This window comes from Otolemur garnettii, unplaced genomic scaffold, assembly GCF_000181295.1.
Source record: "Otolemur garnettii isolate 467f Iridium unplaced genomic scaffold, OtoGar3 scaffold00014, whole genome shotgun sequence".
Classification (NCBI taxonomy): domain Eukaryota; kingdom Metazoa; phylum Chordata; class Mammalia; order Primates; family Galagidae; genus Otolemur; species Otolemur garnettii.
In genome coordinates, this window is record NW_003852409.1 from 12,863,145 (window position 1) to 12,882,812 (window position 19,668).

At 48.2% G+C, this 19,668-nt stretch overlaps 1 protein-coding gene across 1 annotated transcript in view; it reads right to left on the minus strand.

The window, feature by feature from the left end:
• Positions 1-19,668, minus strand: part of EPB41L4B (erythrocyte membrane protein band 4.1 like 4B) — a 146,010-nt gene that overhangs the window by 7,543 nt on the left and 118,799 nt on the right. Inside the window, exons 21-24 of the mRNA XM_012802452.1 lie at positions 15,814-15,991; positions 13,268-13,345; positions 5,829-5,945; positions 3,449-3,517 (exon numbers count right to left, since the gene is read on the minus strand). Of these exons, the coding sequence (XP_012657906.1) occupies positions 3,449-3,517; positions 5,829-5,945; positions 13,268-13,345; positions 15,814-15,991 (442 nt within the window). The remainder of the gene's footprint in view (positions 1-3,448; positions 3,518-5,828; positions 5,946-13,267; positions 13,346-15,813; positions 15,992-19,668) is intronic.

The following is a 19,668-nucleotide window of genomic DNA, read 5'->3' on the forward strand; positions in this document are numbered from 1 at the left end:
AAAAAAAAAAAAAAAAAAAAAAAGAAAGAAAGAAATTTGCATGGATAGTACAAAGATAACCATGGGGAAAAGTGCTCGGGCCTTGGCATGAATCGAGGTAGTGGCACCAAAGTGTACTAGCAGTTACTATGTTCTTCACTGCCATGCACACCAAGTGAAAGAAAAAAAAAAAAAAGAAAATACCAGTTTCACTTAAGAATGATCCCTATACAGCAGTAAAAAATATTTATGTTATTAAAACTCAACCCTAGATACCCATATCTTTAGTATTTATTGAATGAGGAAATGAATAGATGAATGAACAAACTTGTGTTAGACAAAGCAGGTAACAGAGGGACAGACCTAGGTTGGAACTAAGCATGTGGGACAGAAATCTGGCTGGAGCCAGGCAGAGGCCTTCATACTAGATGGATCAACCAAAGTACTCGGCTGAGTATCAGCAGAGACTCAGCTAACAGGCCTGAATACAAAATAGAAACTGGTCTCAGGATGAAGCAAGAAGCCCAGTCACTGAGACCAGCTCCAAGGTCAACGCTAGATCACCGCAAGACCAACTGTGTCCAGAGTTTCTGAGAGCTGCTAAGCTCCCCCGTGACTGTGGCCAGGATAGGTAGAGGTCTATGGGAGAGGTAGAAGTGGAACCTGAAGCAAGTTCAAGTGTCATGACCTTGGTGAGAAGCTTGACCATGACACATAGGAGTGGGAAAATTGGGAGCCTGAAGCCCCCGAGGTTGGCCTCTATTGCCAGACACCTGTCCATAACTGCCTAGTCATTATATCCATCCAGTCCTCTCTCCCCAAGTCACAGACTTGGCTAGCCAGCTGCCCAGACATTATTACCACTTGGATATTTCAAAGGCATTTCTCACATGTCATGGCCATCGGCAAACTCATTATCCCTCTCTGTCAGTGTTCTTCCAAGTTCCTTATCCCAGGGAATGGACCCACTGTCTATCCACATTCTTCAAGTCAGAAATCTGACAACCATTCCTGACCTTCCCTCTTTCCCATCCAACCCATTATCCCACCAACCTCTTAAATATCTCCCCTATCTGTGCACTTTTCTCCCCTTCTACCAACAAAAACCACTCTGGGCCAGGCTCTCCGCCCCCCTCACCTAATCCACAGAGTGGATTGTCTTGAATCCACTCTGCCTGGACCCAACTGTTCTCCTACTGTGATCTCAGAGACCCTGTCCAAGTGCATCTGCCCTGTCACTTCCCTGCTTAAAGGCCTGCATAGGCTTCCCATTGCTTTGAGGATGGAGATGAGAGTCCTTGTTGTGTTCTAAAGGCCAAGTGTGGTTGTGCCCCTCCTATGTTTGTCCCTGCCTATGTTCCTTTCCTCCTCTTACCATCCCCCACCCCTGCCACTGTGCTTTTGGCGTTCCAGTCCCATTGGCCTGCTTTTCAGTCCCTTGAATGTGTGATGACCCCATCCCCCCCAGGACTCTGGTTCATGCCGTTCCCTTCTCCTGGTCCAGCTGTCTGCGGGCCACTCTCTTCCCCAGTTCTTAAAAGTCCCAGTGTGGTTTCTGCCATTGGCTTCCTGCTCTGCCTTGGCCCCCACCTTTTAGGAAGGGCTTCCCTAAGTGTCTCACAGCACTGCCAAGGCTGGGCAGGGGGCCAGAGTGCCCCACCACGGCCAAATGAGGGAGGTGGAGCCGGAGCTTCCAGCTGGGGAGCTGTGGCCAGCAAAACCACAGGAGGGCCGGGATGAGTGTCAAGGCAATAGCATCTAACATCCTGGCACAGCCCCTGTGTCTCTGCCCTCTCATTCTTAAAAGGCAGATGCTGGAAGCAGCTTGTGACCCTAGAAATGGATTGTTCGAGGAACCTGTTTATTCCTTTTCCTGGCTTGCTGGACACCTTCCCACTTCTGCTCACCCTATGAAACTTGACTCAGCCACCGCTCACTGCCTCCGTCTCCACGTGGCTGCAGGTGGCGCCCATCATCCAGCTCATGACCCTGCCCTTAGAGCTACTCCTGGATCACCCAAGCCTACTTCACAGATGCTCCAGAAGCACAGAAACCCTTTGGAATGCGCCTCAGGGATCATGTGGTTCTAGCAATTGCAAACTCTGATTCCTGGGAGAAGGAGAGAATGGGAAGAAGGAGGAGTGGACCCTGGACTCCCCCTTCTGCTCATTATCCCGTAGCTTCCGCAGAAGCTTTCCTTTAAAGAACGAGGTGAGTAGCTGAAAAGAAGTGTGAAAAGCATCAAACGCTTCATTTTGCAGATGATGGCACTACACTACCTAAATGTTTAAAAGTATTTAAACATTTGGCAGGGTTTAACCAAGCTGCCCAGTGACACCCAGAGATGTGGTAACAAGAAGCTGGTTGTCAGGACTACCGTTCTTGTTCATTACCACACCCTGCCGGTTGAGAAACAGCACTCTAACTGACATTTGTGGGATGCTCTGGGGTTTAAAGCACTTTCGAAGTTTTGGTCTCTTTTGATCTTTGCTTCAATTGGATACACAGAGAATATTCTTATTACTATTTCTACTTTAAATAAGAGGAGGCTAGTACTCAGGGTGAGAAAGTGACTTACCTAAGATCACACCGTTATCAAGAACCAACCGGAAAGAAATGAAAACAGGGGTTCAAACAAATACGCATACACACGTGTTCACTGCAGCGCTATTCACAACCACCACAAGGGTGGAAACAACCAAATACCAACCAAGAAATGAACTGGCAAATTGCAGTATATACATATAATGGCTTATTATTCGATTGTAAAAAGAAAAGAAGGACTGATACGTACACAAGTGTGGATGAACCTCAAAAATATGATGCTAAGTGAAAGAGGACAGTCACAAAAGGTCACATATTACATGATCCCATTTATATGAAATAGTCACACTAGGTTAATCCACAGAGTCAGAATGAGGTTAGAAGTTCCCAGGGGTAGAGACAAGGGGAAAATGGGAGAGATGGCTTACTGGGTATGGGGTCTTCTTTGGGGGCAGTAAAAATGCGCTGGAACTAGATAGAGGTGGTCATCGCACATTACGAATATACTAAATGTCACCGAGTTGTCACTTTAAAATGGTTAATTTTATGTAAATCTCACCTTAATAAAATACAGTAGAACCTCTATAAGTTGACCACCCAAGGGACTGTAACAAACTGGTCAACATACAGAGGTGGTCAACATAAGGAACTAGGCCTCCTGCGCTGATGCTCACGTGTGGTGCCTGTCTGGTTTATGAAAATTTAAGTCAACTTAAGGAGATGGTCAGTGTAGGGAGGTGGTTAACTACGGAGGTTCTACTGTAATGAAAAGAGGCAGACCCCATATCCAAGCTCCTTCCCAACCTCACAGAGTTCAACTGCGATCAAAAGAAACTGTGGATGTTGCTGTCTGGCACCCCACAGTAAGGCACGCCGCATGAGAGCAATGTTTTAAAATGCAAATCTGGTTGCTGGATCTACTTACAGTAAACTGTGGCCCTGTGGTAAAAGGATCAGGAAACGGGTTCATTGTATCAGCTGGGAATGTTTTTATCTTCAAAAAAGAGAAAGACAAGGGCGTTACCTTTAGATTAGAGAACAAAGTTTTGAATCATTGGCAGAACACCTTTAAAACAGAACTGAAAGATCTGGAGCCCCAGCAGAGTCTTCATCACTGCGTGAGGAACACACAGAGGGCCCTCGGGAGCACAGGCTGGCGTTTGTGTCTGTCTGTGTCTGCTGCTGGACTGTAGGGACTGGCCCAGAAGCGTGACAGGCTGGACTCAAAGGTATCACGCTTGCCTGGCCCTGGAACTCCCTCACGTGGGTCTGCTTGGGCCTTCCAGGTGTGGTGGATCCCAGGCCTTGACCCACAAGAGGACACAATTAGAGTGGATAATAAGGGAAGATGGAGCTGCCCAGGGTGGCTTCTGACGGCTTCTCCATAGCTATGGAGTGACCAAGAGGCTGCTGAGGGGTCACATCCCAGGACATTGTCTCTCATGGGGTATCAGGGCAGGGGTGCTGGGATCATTAAGCCACAGGTATTTCCTTGTCTAATCACTTGAGTTCTTGTACTCAATTCCTGGCCACTTTGGGCAATAGAGGGAGACCACAGGGAAACTACTGAGGCTTCCAAGAACCCTGTCCCACGGCCCCTGGGGACAGAAGGCATGGTGTACAGAGGTGCCCAGTGCTGGGAGTAACCACAACACGCAGCTACTCTCAAAGAGGCTGGTCTGTCACAGTGGCCAACAGACCCTTACCTTCCGTTTCTTTCTCTTTGGTCATTTTATCTTTGGCCTCCTGAGGGCCTTGGGAATTAGGAGGCTTCTTTTTCTTTTTTTAATGTTTGTTGTTGTTGTTGTTGCAGTTTGGCCGGGGCTAGGTTCAAACCCAACACCCTTGGTATATGGGGCCAGCGCCCTACTCACTGAGTCACAGGCGCTGCCCAGGAGGCTTATTTCTTCAAGCCAGTTGGGGGCATGCCCAGAAACCCAGGGGCCTGAGGACTCTGACCCTCACTCTGCCTGCAGCCCCCGGGCTGCAGAAACCACCTGCACACCATCCTGTGTAGATCCATCCTGTGTCACTCGTTGGCAGAGGACAGCAGCCAAGACACCAAGGCCACCGCCACCCAGTGGCAGCAGGCTTTGTATCTCGCGGGGTCTTGCCTAAGGACACTGGGAGAGCTCTGCCAAATGCTCTTAACAGGAGGTTAAGGACACATTCTCCCAGACCCACATGGCCCAAATGGGTGCAGCAGGTCTCAACCCACGTGGGGAGTGTCCTTTCAAGGCACACTGACATGTCCAGCCCATGCCTGCTCCCCTCTTCTCACATCTCTGCCATCTCCTCAAACATCTCAAAATCACCAGACTACAGATAAGACTTTCAGACCACCGTGAAGTAAAGGGGAAATGCAGTTTATTATTACCATAGAGAATGATAAAAGCAACCTCAAAGATTTATTTTATACCTGCTGTAAAAAAGTAAATATATCCCAACCGTTATGCTCTGTATTGCTCAGGCTATGGCAAAGCACATTCTCTGTCGGCTGACGGCATGGTCAGCACAACCACTTCAGGGAAGGAGTAAAAGCCAAAGTTACAATACTTAGCACAGCAGGGTCTAGCCTCAAAAATAAGATACCTGAGGCCAAAAGTTATATGCGTTCTCCAGAATAGTGACAGCCTGGAAACAAAGCCCATATCCTGCAGTGAAGAACGTGTTAGTGAACAGTGGACCATCTGATGCAATAAAAACAGTCACAGAATGTGGTGACAGGACAAGAGAGAAACCACACGGCACTAAGTGAAAAGAGAAAAATGGGAGATGATATGGCTACTATGCTTTAAGTATCTAAAATTACAAATGAAATGAAAAAATGGAAGGAAGCATGCAAAAACTAAAAAAAAAAATTGTGCTAGGTTGGGATTACAGGGGATTCCCTTCCCATTATCAGGTAGCACTCCTGTCACAGCATTTGATAAATAGCAGGGGAAGACAAATGACAATTTTTCATTTTCAATACCAATGCAACGTAAGAGTCTACCTGGTGAGTACCAAAGCATATATCTGTGTCTGGGGAAAGCACCTTTACCCATCAAAATTCTAGGAAAATAAACTCTTCCCTGGGTCTTGAGACCTAAAGGCAAAGGGGTAGGATCATAGCCCTGTGTCCCAATTTGAGCAGGGCTGGCTGGACTCCAAACTCTCCATCCATCCTGGGGTGAGAGCACCTGTTAGCCGGCTCTTCCGGAGGTCTGGCACTCCCGCACGCCCCTGGGCCTCCTCCTTGCCTGGTGGGCTCCTGCCCACCTCACCTCTCCTGGCCAGGCCCCTCTCCCTGCCAGGGTACCTACCAGCCTCGTTTTGATTGGAGGGTACATGCAAACTCCAGTGGTCTCTTCCTTCATGGGGAGAGAGAGTGGAGGAGAACAGCGAGAGTGGGCACAGTGGGGGTTGCTGGCGGGCTCTGCCTGCTCACGAGGAGAGGAGAGAAGGGGAGGAGGAGGTGGTGAGAGAGGGGGAGGAGGAAGAGGAGATAAGGGAAGGGAAAGAAGAGAAAGACAGCACAGTGCAAGACGGATCTGGCAATTCCAGACTCTTCTCAAGCCAGCCTCACCCACAGCCTGCTTCTAGCCTCTGGCCAGCTGGCTCCTGGTCCGGCCCTCCCCCCTCCTCTCTCAGCCTTCACTCCTTCTGTCTGGCCCTCATCCGTCTTCTCCACTGTCTGAGCAGAGCGACACACCAAGACCCCATTCCCAGGGCTGGCAGGTAGAGGCCATCCCCCTGTGGCAACTACACAAGACTGGGGTGGCTTCCTGGCACACTGTTGAGGGTTCTGAAGCACTGCCCAGGCCAAGCCAGAAAGAGCGCCATGATGAATTAGTGATGTCAGCCATGGGAGTGATGTGAGGAGTGGCTACACAGTGGAAAGTGCTTTCCTCTCGTGCCAGGGGCCTTCCCGCGCTCCGCTAAATAAGGGCACACATCACGGTGTGCAGGGGAGTGATGCCGACGGACAGCACAGGGAAAGAAATATACTAGGGGAGGAACATGTAGTCTAGGACTGTTTAGCTCTTTGTTCTATGTTTTCAAAAAATAATACTGGCCTAGACCCACCACCCGTAGCCACAGGCCCAGACCTTGGCACCTTGTATCGGCACTGGGCCCCTTGCTACTTAGCTGGGAAATGTCAAGCAGTGTGAGAAAACTGCCACATCATTTGGGAAACACTGGATCCCCCTAGCCTTGATGTGCTCAGCAGAGGTCCCATAGCTCATACTGGTGAGGATGAGGATGGTGAACAGAAGATGTCGGGTGTTAGGAGAGCAAGCTGCTGACAGGGTTAGTTTCAGTTTCAGGGAGGGAGCATTCCCTCCCCAAGGAACAAATACACACATATTTTAGCTTTAAGAGAATTTCCTTAAATAGTTGGTATCATCCTGCAGGGAAGAACAAAATACAGCCCCTGGGTAAGTTTCACTGAACAATGATTGAGAAAATTGCAGGCCTCTTTGCCTCCCTCAATTGACCGAACTCTGTCCTCTTTAGAATTGCACAGTCCTGAACCATTTCCAAAGGGCTTTTACAACCATTATCTCACAATGATCTTCACAACAACCTTTTACTATTCAAATTTAGGAGATGCAGAGATGGCTTTTGCAAAGTCTAAATCTGTGGTTCTAGACCCTCTTGTTGACTGTTTCTAAATTCATTCTTTAGAGATCAGCAAATCCATATTAGTCACCTGCAGGTAAGTTTTACCAGCTTACTTCAAATCCTCCCACTGCTCTCTGGAGTCCTCGGACAAATCCTACCCGCTGTAAGGTAGTGTGTGAAGCTTACTTCACCTGCCTTCCAGGATCGGTTCCTACCAATGCCCTAGGGCATCCATGCTGTACTCAGAACCAACTACTCTGGGGACCCCAGGCTAATGGGCCTGTGCTCTTGCTTATAACAACAGGCACTCAATGTGTGTTTTTTGAAGGAAATAAAATCCGGCATAAATGACCAAGAAACATGGTCACACTGCCCAGAGGCCAAAATGTGTCCTGGCTAGTAGGGTCTCAATTGGAGACCATAATGAGTGGCTTATGGCTTGGCCTTAATATCCCTGGGACCCCACACTCTGGACTTTTGGTAAATGAGAAGGAAGTAACACAGAAGATAGCATACTATTTTGAAACACCGTTTTATTCTCTTTCCTGGTATTTCCTTTCCTCCTTGGGTCCTTTCCACATCCAGGCAGCTATATGTTTCTATATATACTTGGCTTTTGAGTTCAAAATCTGACTCTTGGGGGAACAGAAAGATTCTTGGCATAGATAAATGATGATGAAAAATGTATAAGTCTTCTTCATCATCCAGATACGGAAAGGAGATTACCAGTCTGAGGATAAGGGGGAAAAGTCAGAGGTGGACAAGAGTGGATATTGAGTGAAGGGGCCCTGTGTACTCCTCTGCCTGGGCTGAGGCAGGGAATGGACCTTAAGGGAAAGCAGGGACCAGAGCTGAGGAGGTGGCAGCCCCAGAATGGCCCCAGGACAGAAGGGTGTCCAACAGGTAGGGATTCACATATCCCAGCATGACAGTGATGTTCACACCCACCCAAAAGGGCCATGAAAGAAGCAGAGAGTATCCCGGGTAACAGCAAATAGATGATATCATGGACTAAGTGGGCTTCTCTCCACCTCCCTGGGGAGCAGAGATGAAACCACAGGGAGACAGAAGGGGCACCATTGAGTTGGGACTAAGCTTTAGCACTGCTGGTAGAATAAGGTTCAAAATACAAACTAAGTTATTGAGCCTGGTGGAAACCCATTTCTTCTTTCTATGCCCTATACAACCCTCCTTGGGTCAGACCCATGGCCTTCCTGACACACAAACTTTGGACTAACATGACATGGCGTAGAAGACACCTGGGTTTTGATTGGCTTGGCTTTGTAGATGGGTGAAGTATGGGGATCAGAGAAGGATAGGCCCAAAAGAGAGAGTCAAGAACACAAAAGGCATAAGTGTTTATGGTCTGTGTCACCTAGGGAGGGAAGCTGGCTTGGCAGAACTGGAGTAGAGGGGCAGGACTCTGCCTTCACTTCCTAGGATCAACTTTACTAACAAATTAATATCTCCCCCACCAACCCAGCTTCCTTTGCTCAGTCAACAGCAATATCCCATGCATCTGCTCACACTCACACCCCAAAGAAAATACCAGATGGAGAATGGGTGCTGTCTTGGCTCACCCTCCTCCTTTCTTTCCCACCCTTATGCCCCACCTCTTGCATCCTGGGCAGAAACTCAAAAACTCAAATTATAAAAGCTGCTGCATAATCTGTGAGCAGGAAGATGATGTTGAGCTGCGAAGGGTGCAAGGCGTAAGATCACTAAATCGACCTACCTAACAAAAAGAGTTGGGGATTAGGGAAGAAAAGGTTGGGCAAAGGAGAGAGAAAGTGCCACAGAGCAGAGTTGAAGAGTGTTTTTGTGGTAAGTTTGAGAAGGAAAGTCCTTGGAATCACGCAGGATAAAAAACAGTGGAAAAGGAGGCAAACAGAGATTCAAGACGTATTACCAGGAGGTATTAGTTTACTTTGCTTTAATGTGTTTTTGAGAGCGGTCAATTCAAGATTAAACCTTTCTACTATTCTTCTGGCTTTTTCTATTATTCTACTGGCTCTTTGGACTGTGCCTCCTTAAAAACCCTTCCACCCAGAGACCAGGCCACCAGGACTACGCTAGCTTTGATAGTGACTTGGTGGAAGCTTGCTGAATGAAAGCAAGAAATCCTGGCCCTATTCCCCTGCTTCCAGTTCCCTGTCCCCCATACACTGGCCTGAGGAGCTGGAACAGTGATAAGGACCTTGGGAGTCTCAGCCACCAGGAGGTACAGGTTATGAGCCTGGGAGATGACTCCCCAGAAAAAGTGTTAACCAAGGAGGGAGCAGCCACTGTTTGTGTGGTGAGCATCTCCTGGAAGTTGGACAGTAATCCAGCAAAGCGGCTTCCCCATCTGATGGGAAGGGCTCATGGGAAGTCCCAAGAGAGTGGTCCCAAAAGAACCATGCCTTGGCCAGATATGGTGGCTCTTGCTTATAATCCCAGCACTCTGGGAGGCCGAGGCAGGTGGATTGCTTGAGCTCAGGAGTTCGAGACCAGCCTGAGCAAGAGCAAGATACTGTCCCTACTAAAAAAAACTAGCCAGGCATCATGGCAGGTGCCTGTGGTCCCAGCTACTCAGAAGGCTAAGGCAGGAGGCTGTCTTGAGTCCAAGAGTTTGAGGTTGCTGTGAGCTCTGATGTCATAGTGCTCTACCCAGGGTGACAGAGTAAGACTCTGTTTCAAAAAAAAAAAAAAAAAAAAAAAAAAAAGATCCATGCCTGATCCAGGCTAAGTCTTTCAGACCAAGATTCCTGAGTACCTCCAGACTCATGCCCTTCATGCCTGGGCTGTGTGGCACAGGGATGTGGCCGGGGGCTCTGACCAGCTCTGCTACTGGGGAACTGGCTAACAGGGAAGGAAAGACATATCCCTGGTCAGGCCACCAGGTCCTGGGCTCCAGTCCTGGCTCTGACACCATCTTGCCATGTGATCTGGGACAAGTGTCTGCCCCTGTCCAGGCCTCAGTTTCCCCATGTTTACATGAGGGCCTGGATAAGATGGTCTCAAAGAAGTATTCCAGCTCACAGGCTGCGTCCAGGCAGTAGGAAGTCCTGGTCACAGGTCAGGCATGGGGGCTGCCCTTGCCATGCTCTGGTTCTGGCAACTTCTTCCAGGAGCCCCTCTGCTGTCCTCTCCCATAGAGTCCAGGATGCTCAACCACAGGGGCCTGATGCTAACATGCTGGTGTCGATGAGCCCTGACTAGGAACAAGTTCCCAGCCCTAGACCCTAAGTCTACTCTCTCCCCAGCTGCCCTCTGAGACACAGATCCTCCCCGGCACCCCAACAATGAGGTGAGAGGGCTGGGCTTGCTTCTGCATGGGCAGGAGGAAATGGAGGGGAGAGAAGAGACAGAGAAGCAGACAGCTGGACTCCCCTCTTCCTCTCTCGGGCCTTTGACACTCACAGAAACAGGATTCTAAAGCCAAAGTAATGTTGAAACCAGTGGTTCTGAGGAGAGCCCAGGTAGAGTGTGCTCTTGCCAAAATGCCAGACCTCCGTACCTTCTCCCTGAGGCCTGAGTACAGCACTCATCTCTCAGACAGATCGGGAGTTCATCCTGCGAACACACAGTCACTGCCAGCTTCAGCTGCAAAGGGCGAGCTGGGCCCCAGCACAGTGCGGGCCGTGCCTTGGCAGAGCAGCACCTGAACCCTGTCTCAGAGCAAAATCAGAACCTCCCAGAGATGAGGGCAGGGTGTCCTGGGGAGAGGGAATGAGCTTCTTGCTGAGGACTGGGGCATGTCCAGGGGCTAGGCAAGCATTACACCTCGGAGCAGGGGCCTCTGAGTCTCTGCCAGATGTTGTTTCCTTTCTAATCTCAGTCTGTTATGTTCAAAGACAAGACCATTTAAAATCTATAAGTAATTAAATCTACAAGCTTGGACCTCCAACACAGTGGTCTTAAAAGGAATCCCATCGCTCCTGTCAAAGCCATGGTGTATTGTTTTTTTCAGTAAACTGACTTAATTCTCAGATCCACCAAGACTTTTGATAAATACATGGTACCTTGGTCAAGCTGTGCTGTCTACCTGGAATGCCTTGGTCCACATTCCTCACCTAGTGAAATTCCTGCTCATACTTAAAAACCCTGATACCACAAGCCTTCCTTCCTCCAGTCCTCCCAGACGCGTTAGACACTGGATCCCACAGAAGCAGCAGTTCATATAGCCTCTCTTGTGGCATATTTCAGCAGCCTGGAAGTTGCTCACAAGCCCAACTCAGAGGGACCTTCCTCCGCTGGTTTCTATTCCTGCCAGGCATGTTTCTTCAGCGTGGCCCTGGGAGCTTAGACTTCTCCTCCTCCTTCACAGGCTCTCAGCTTCTATTGTGGAGGTTTGCAGGCCCCTTTGGAGGATACTGTCCTCCAGCTAGACTGATGTCCTCAGACTGCTGCCCAGGCTTCCGCCTCCCACAAGAAGGCATTCCTGGGACGTAAGGCCTCAGCTGGGATATGCAGTTGGGGTACTTATGTGGCACCAGGCCAGGCCACCTAACTTCCTGACCCTTCCTCCATGCCCTTTGTTCTGCCTGCCCCCTCCAAGTCTGAGGAGTGCTTTAAATGCACCCATTCCCCCAAGCATTGCTTTTTTCCTGAAGAGGAGACCAGATGAGCCCAGTGTGATGCAGAGAGCATCAGGAGAAGAGCCAGGACACCTGGTGCCAGCTCCAGCTTGGCGGCTGTGTGATGACCCAATGCAGGGATTCAGATTCCCATCTGTGCAAAGGGGTGATGAGGTGATGCAGAAAGGGCCTCTGTTTCTGAGTCCCCCTGTTTGAAAGGCAGGGGAGAAGGGCCCTTCCTTCTGTGAACAGTCTTGGCAAGCTGTCTAACAAGAAGCCCGTGAATAACTCTGCTGCGTTTACTTGAATATGGGAGGGAGGTAACTCTGGGAGTTCCCAGAGCAGGGGTCACCCGTGGTCAGTTCTCAGCTGTGTATCCAGAGCTGCTGCCTTGAAGCTCTCAGACTGGACTGACTCCCCAGATGAGAAGGACAATTACATAAAGCATTTCCATATACCAGCTGCCCAGGATCAGTGAGAACTCCTAAAGCCTGCAGGCACTTTGCCCCATCTGTCCTCTTTTGAAAGCCTTCCACAAGGCTTCCCACCCACCACACTCCTCCAGGAAAGCCATCCCTGAATGACTCCCACTTCTGGCTTCTCCCTGAGCATCTTCTGGGAAGCTACTGTTTATCTGTGGCCGCTTATCAACCTGATTTCCCCTCCAGCCTCAGCTGCCCTCTCTATCCTCAGAGCCTAGCACATAGCCAGGCACCCAGCTGACTCTCAGGAGTCTCAGCATGAAATTTGACTCACAGCCCAAATATGTGGACTGTGATGTATGCTCAGGTACACTCAGGTATTAGGCTGAGACCAGCCAGAGACACATCTGAGTTTGCCTGGGTCACCTAATAATGTCAGGAACACCTGAACATCTTTGTGGTGCCTTCTGTGCTCAAAAGACTCTTTCTTGCTCTCATGTGATCCTTACGGTCCTCCTGTGAGGCAGGGCAAACAGTGACATCCTTAAAGAAGATGGGGGTAGTGACTGTATACTGATAAGGCTCTTAAAAGGGGGAGCAGAGACTGGAGCCAGGTCTAGCCTGTGTGACTCCTGGTCTAGTGTTCTGTCCCCTAAAATGCATTTCTCACCAGCAGAAGTCCCATGAGGGCCACCATTCCTGAAGGGAGACCTGTATGCAGAGGATTGATGATGACAGGAAGCGCAACGGCCCTGGAAAGCCAGAGCCAGGGCCCCAGACAGACAGATCACTGGAAGCAACAGCAGGAGATGCCGCATGGGTGGGCATGCAGGGCGCAGCCCAGGAAGCTGAGAAGCAGAGACCGGAGCACCAAGGAGCCCTCTAACACTGGAGGGGCAGCAGACAGGTGGGGGCCCAACCCCTGCAATCACCCTTGGAGCAAAGGGAGCACCCCTCAAGGGCTCCGAGCAGCAGTGGGTGGAGGGTAGGGGGAACCGATGGTGCCTCAACCCTGGATGAAAGCTGATCCCTGAGCCTCCAGGACTAGAGGAAGAGCCTTCTCAACAGCAATGCCCACCTCTGTCCATCCATCCCACTGCCAAGATGTTTCTGTGGTCTGTGGCTTTTCTGGTTTTAGCAAAATAGGAAGTTTACCAGAGGAGTGGCTTCTGTGAAATCCATCAGAAGATCACCTGGCTCCAAGGTAAAGGCGCCTCCTCGGTCAGAGGGGCTCTAGGAAGGCAGACAAAAATACCCCAGTTAGTGATGGCACTGATTCAGACCACAGGATTCGCCAGAACAGGCAGAGGTTTCCAACACTGAACTCATCAGTATACCAATCCCCTCCTGCTCCCCTAGCTGAACAGTGTACAAAGTGTTGAGACGGAATCCCGATTTTTCCCAAAAACATCCTAAGAAGAAGTAGGCTTCGGGGTGGGAAACGCTTTTTAAAGCTGAAAACAACTTTTCTTAAGTGTGCTGAGTGCTCTTTGACTTTTGGGAGTAGGGAAAACACTTTAAAGAGTCCTCTGAATGTATAAAGAGAAAGTAAAGATTTGGGGCTTGAGTGGGAGTTTCCACTGGCCTTCAGCCGCCAAACCGATATGCACAAAAAGAGGGAAGCTATTCAGGGTAGATAGGTGGAAGCTTGAAAATTATTTCGCGCTTTTGGAAAACACTTCGTCTCTCTGCTCTGGGGTCTGAGTGGAAGGGTCAGCTGTTGAGGCAGAAAAAACTGAGCCCTGTCAACTTGGCACAAGCAGGGCCCCATGGAGAGAGATGGCCAGGAGAGGGAGCCCTGTGGCCTTTGGATGCAAGCTGCCTCATCCTCCCCCCAGCTCCCTCTGGTCTTGTCAATGTTTCAGCCTAGTTTTAACACAGTATGGGAAATACAGTAGAAACCTGAGCCTGCACTTGGGACAAGGCTGTCAAGGGGACTCCCCACAGTAGAGGACAAATCGACCTGAGATGACAGGAGGTGGCCTACAGAGGCGTGGAGGGCCTCAGTCTGTGCCAGTCTCTGGCTGAGGAGTCCCGAGGGTTCCTGTGAGGAGTGCGGAGGTATTTCCAGGGATAGCCAGGGAAGGAACCAGGGGAAACACTGCCCTTGGTTTTGCAGGAGAGGGTGGGCCTGTTACTATTTATCTGTTGCCAGGAACTGTGATTCCTGAAGCTGCAGAAGCCCTGGGCGTCCAGTTTACATGAGCACTTTAACCTCCACGGACCTGATGCTGGCCCAGGAGCTGGGCAAGGTAGCAGACCTTATTCCTATGTTCCAGAGGAAGAAACTGAGGCTTGAAGAAATGAAGGCTTGGGAAGCTCTCTTTGAGCGTGAGATGGAACAGAGACCCCTCTCAGGGGCCTGCAGGAGGGCCCCACCTCTAAGCATGGAAATAAAGGAGAATCTTGAGTCCTTGCAGGGGGGCCCCATCTCCAAGCATGAAAATAAAGGAGAACCTTGAGTCCCTTCTGGGCACCTGACTGGCTTTGAAAAGTGAAAGAGTCACCTGAGAGAAGAGTGGCCCTCCAAGCAAGCCAGAGTCACAGGTGCTTTGTTCCCTATGGAAACTAAAAGATGGCATCTTCACATATGTTCTGGAGTTGTTTCTCAGAAATCCCCACCAGATGGAAAATGCAGATAAGGGGGGAACTGAGGAATTGAACTCTGACCACAATTCTTTGTTCTAAGCCTCCCTAAGGGGGCTGCCTGGTGAGCAAGTCACATCTATCTTAACATTCCTTTCAGCTAATCCAGGAATCTCTGAATCCACCAATGACCTGACGACCCCTCGCCTTCTGGAGCCAGGCCAATATATAACCTCCAGGTATTGATTTATAATTCTGCCTGCCTGAAATGTACCCCTGCCTTTAAAAACCCTGGCTTGACAGCCATCAAGGAATTCAGGTCTTAAGCTTGTCCTCCTTGAGTGGCGCCAATGCAATAAAAATGCCTCTCTTGCTACAACTCTCTGCTCTAGTGTCTGGCTTTGCTATGCCCTAGTCTGGCTCAGTAACAAGCAGTCACAAGGCATGTGAACAGATCAGGCTCTGGAGCTCTCGTGTACCTCCACGGCACCTGCCCCGTGCACAGACCAAAACAGCCTACCGTGCATCCTTGGACAGCAATCAGTTTGACTATATTTGGACCAATTACCAAGGAGTAACCATAGCTACAGGTCACTCAAGGGAAACCAAGAAAAATATCTTGTGTCAGACCTTTGTCGCAGTCCATTCCCATCCCCGGCAATTTCCTGAAATTTCAAGAAGGCAAATGGAATAATATTTCCTATTTTCAAACTATTAACACAGGTGATCTAACCTAAAGAATGGGATGGGGACATACCATTTTTATTCTACAAAGTTTCCATTATGGTGGTGGGAGGACGTTTCTCACTTTCTGTCTTCACAGTGGAGTAATAGCTTATGTAGGGACGATATTCTAAGTGCTCTCAAAAATCTCTTCATTTGCAATTAAACTACAAAGAACATGGCTTTATATTTTACTCTGTCTCTCATAAATGGCTGATATTTGGGGGACAAGTTATATTATACAAAAACATGTGCTGGTGGTGGTTGCTGTTGTTTTACACAAGTGATTATGCAAAGTTTACACGCGCACACATCAGCTGCGACCCAGCAAATTGATAGAATTCCCAGCAAGTGCAGCTACTTTCCCGGGGTTTCCCTCCCCACCGCCATACCTTGGCCCCTGGGGACAGCTGGCCTTTGCCTTCTGACGACTGGGGTGAGCTGACTTTCTGGACCTTGGGGGATGCCAGTGGCACTGGGACTTGTGTGGCCGCAGTTGTGGTGTTTGTGGTTGTAGGCGTGGTCACTCCCACTGCCTCTGCCAGGTCTGGAGGGAGGTCGTCTTCATCACTGCGGTTACTAAAAGCACATGAAGCTCTGCTCATTACAATAATAAACAGGCTGTGAGGAGTGCAGGGAGGATGGGGAGGGTGAGTGGGCTGGGGTGGGGGTTGGGAACTCCCCGAACAGATGTCCACCAGATGTCCAGTTTGCAAGACCCAATACACTGACTTTTTTGCCAAAGCAAATTTGGGCTGGATTTTCTGTCATTTGTCAGGGGCTATTTTGTGTGTGGTTTTAGTGATAAAAAATACATAACATGCTATTTTAATCATTTGTAACTGTACAATTCAGTGGCATTAAATACATTTATAATGTTGTGCAGCTATCACCACTATCTACCCCCAAACTTGTTCATCAACACTAACAGAAAGTCTGCATTGTTACTAGACAATAATTGCCCATGGCCCCCTCCCTGCAGCCTTGATAACCTCTATTCTCAGTGAATTTGCCTGTTCTGGGAACCTTGTATAATTGGAATCACACAGTATATGTCCATCTTTCTGTGTCTGATTTATTTCCTAATCATAATGTTTTCAAGTCCATCCATGTTGTGGCATATATCAAAATTTCATTCCTGGCTAGACATAACAGCTCAATCTTGTAACCCTAGCACTTTGGGAGGCCGAGGCAGAAGGATTGTTTGACCCCAGAAGTTTGAGAATGGCCTGGGACACAATTACTTACACAAGGTCACACTGCTGCCCACTCCAGTCTGGGCAACAGAGAGCGACACTATCTCTAAAAAAAATTTTTTTTAATTTCATACTTTTTAAATTTAATAATATTTTATCAAGGGCCAGGACTGGGGGCTTATGCCTATACTCCTAGCATTTTGGGAGGCTCAAGCAGGTAGATTGCTTGAGCTCACGAGTTTGAGACCAACCTGAGCAAGAGCGAGACCCTGTCTCTACCTGAAAAAGAAAAACTAGCCAGGCATTGTGGCAGGTGCCTATAGTCCCAGATACTTGGGAAGTTGCGGCATGATGATGGCTTGAGGCCAAGAGTTGAGGCTGCTGTGAACATGATGATGCTAGACCATGGTACTCAACTCAGGGCGACTGAGTGAGAATCTGTCTCAATAAATAAATAAATAAACAATATATTCTATGAATAGATCAGGCGTCCTCAAACAACAGCCCGTGGGCCACATGCAGCCTGCCTAGGACATTTATCCGGCCCGCCAGGTGTTTTTGCCGCCGCTACCTGTCCTGCTTAGCAGCCGACTCATCCCAGGGTCCGCAGTCTGGCCCTCCAATGGTCTGAGGGACAGTGAACTGGCCCCCTGTTTAAAAATTTTGAGGACTCCTGGATTAGATATACCATATTTTGTTCATCCATTCATCTGTTGGACAAAGGCTGTTTCCACCTTTTGGCTATTGTGAATAACACTACTATGAACACCAGTGTACAAATACCTGTTTGACTCTCTGCTTTGAGGGTGGCATTAAAGACCCCTGGTGTACTGTCCCTAAGGATCTGCTGTATGGAACTTCTTAGAGCCACACTGGCACAGGGTTGTGTTTTAGAAATGATGCATGAGCACAAAATGTAGATAAAAGGTCCACCAAAGGAGAGCACCAGTGTGGCCTGTGCAGGGTCCCTAACAAGGGCCTCAACACAACACTGGGCCCGGTGGGAAACGTGTGGCCACAGGACACAACTGCAGTGTGGATGGGACTCAGTAGGGATAGCCTTGAGGATCCCAGATCATTCTGTGTATGCAAAAGACTCAATAGGTAGATTTAGGATTCATAACTAAAAAGGGAGATAGGTAAAGTTTGAACAAATATGTGGAAAAGTTAATAACACCAAGTATGTGGATCTACGTGCATAAAGCTGGTCAGAGCAGTTACATACACATGTGCCCACTTAGTTTTCACGCCCACCCTGTATGTTATGATCTCCATTTCTCAGGGAATCAGATGATATTCAGTGGCTGCCTGTGAAATTACTTGCTCAAGGTCCCATCGCTGGTTAAGTGGAAAAGTGGGATGACAGTATCTTTTTACCTCATTTTAAAAAATCTGTCAGTCGTAAATGGATATTTGGTATTTAGTTTTACACACAAGATCATTTAAAAAACAGCTCATTTACCACACTAGGAAGGCAACTGATACTGTCTAAAGTTGAAAAAGACCCCAAATTCTTAATGGTTTTTACAAACTTTTGTCTTAACTTAGATCTTGTGACAAAGAACTGTATTTAAAATTCAGCAAGCCTTCTAATTTTACCTCAGTGTCTAGGGTAAATTCATGTTAAATTCACAAAACACCATTTTAACGAATAGAATTTTATGTAGACAATGATCTTGGCTTTGAAGTTCTTTCTTCCCTTTTTAACAATACGTACACGTAGAAACATGTCTAATGTAATAGCCATCGACTGTGAACTTTGGGTGCTTTTGATGGTGTAGTTCTGGGGAATTGGTTTCTTATCTCTTTGAACTTTTCTGTCTTGCCTATTGAGTTTTTTTTTTTGACTTTTACACTATTTTTAAATAAGTAGTAAAGTTATATTTGCAGGAAATAATAAAATAGCTCATCATTTTCTAAATATACTAACTACTTTTAATATAAAAATGACACTTTTACTTGCCTTGAACTCTCTGCAGAGTTCTTCGCCTTCTCCCTTCTTTCTGGAATGCAGCAGCCCCCCATTTTTTCCCTGTTGTATTTCTAGGAAAGAATGTGGCTGAAGGTTTTGTCTGTATCCTTAAAAACAGCAGTTTGAAAACTTGTTCAGAGCACCTGAATGTTACGATGTTCTTGGTGGAGCAACCTAAAATCTAAATACACATAACTGCAGCCCAGGAACTAGGAAATGTTACAGCAGCCGAAGGTTGTATGGGTACACATGTCTGTATCTCAAAAATGGATGATGCAGAAAATACTTCCATAAATCTGAGTTTTCCCAGCCATGTTCTTTGACCACGTGCTTATCACCCTTACTAAAACCTATGAGTTAAAGCAGGCGTCCTCAAACTACAACCCACGGGCCACATGCCGCCCACCTAGGACATTTATCTGGCCTGCTGGGTGTTTTTGCCGCCACTGCCTGTCCTGCTTAGCAGCTGACTCATCCCGGGGCCCACAGTCCAGGCCTCCAATGGTCTGAAGGACAGTGAACTGGCTCCCTGTTTAAAAAGTTTGAGGACCCCTGAGTTAAAGAGATGGGCAAATGAGGAGTAAACCAGTGTTAAGGATTCAAGAACTCTTTATGGAACAAAAACTCAATTCTGGGAAAATCTCGTTTTTAATTTTGCTATTTTCTACTAACGCCTCCATTCTTTGATTTTTGCAGAATACTTTGGGGGCAGTTTAAGAAACATATACACGAAGTTAGAGGTTTGAAAAGGTGTTTTTGTTGTTGTTTTGTTTTGAGACACAGTCTCACTCTGCTGCCCAGGCTAGAATGCTGTGGTATCAGCCTAGCTCCCAGCAACCTCAAACTCTTGGGTTCAAGTGATCCTCCTGCCTTAGCCTCTTGAGTAGCTGGAACTGCAGTTGCCCACCACAATGCCCTGGCTAATTCTTCTGTTTTTTTTTTTGTTTTTTTGAGACAGAGCCTCAAGCTGTCCCCCTGGGTAGAGTGCTATGGCTTCACAGCTCACAGCAACCTCCAACTCCTGGGCTCAAGCAAGTCTCCTGCCTCAGCCTCCCAAGTAGCTGGGACCACAGGCGCCC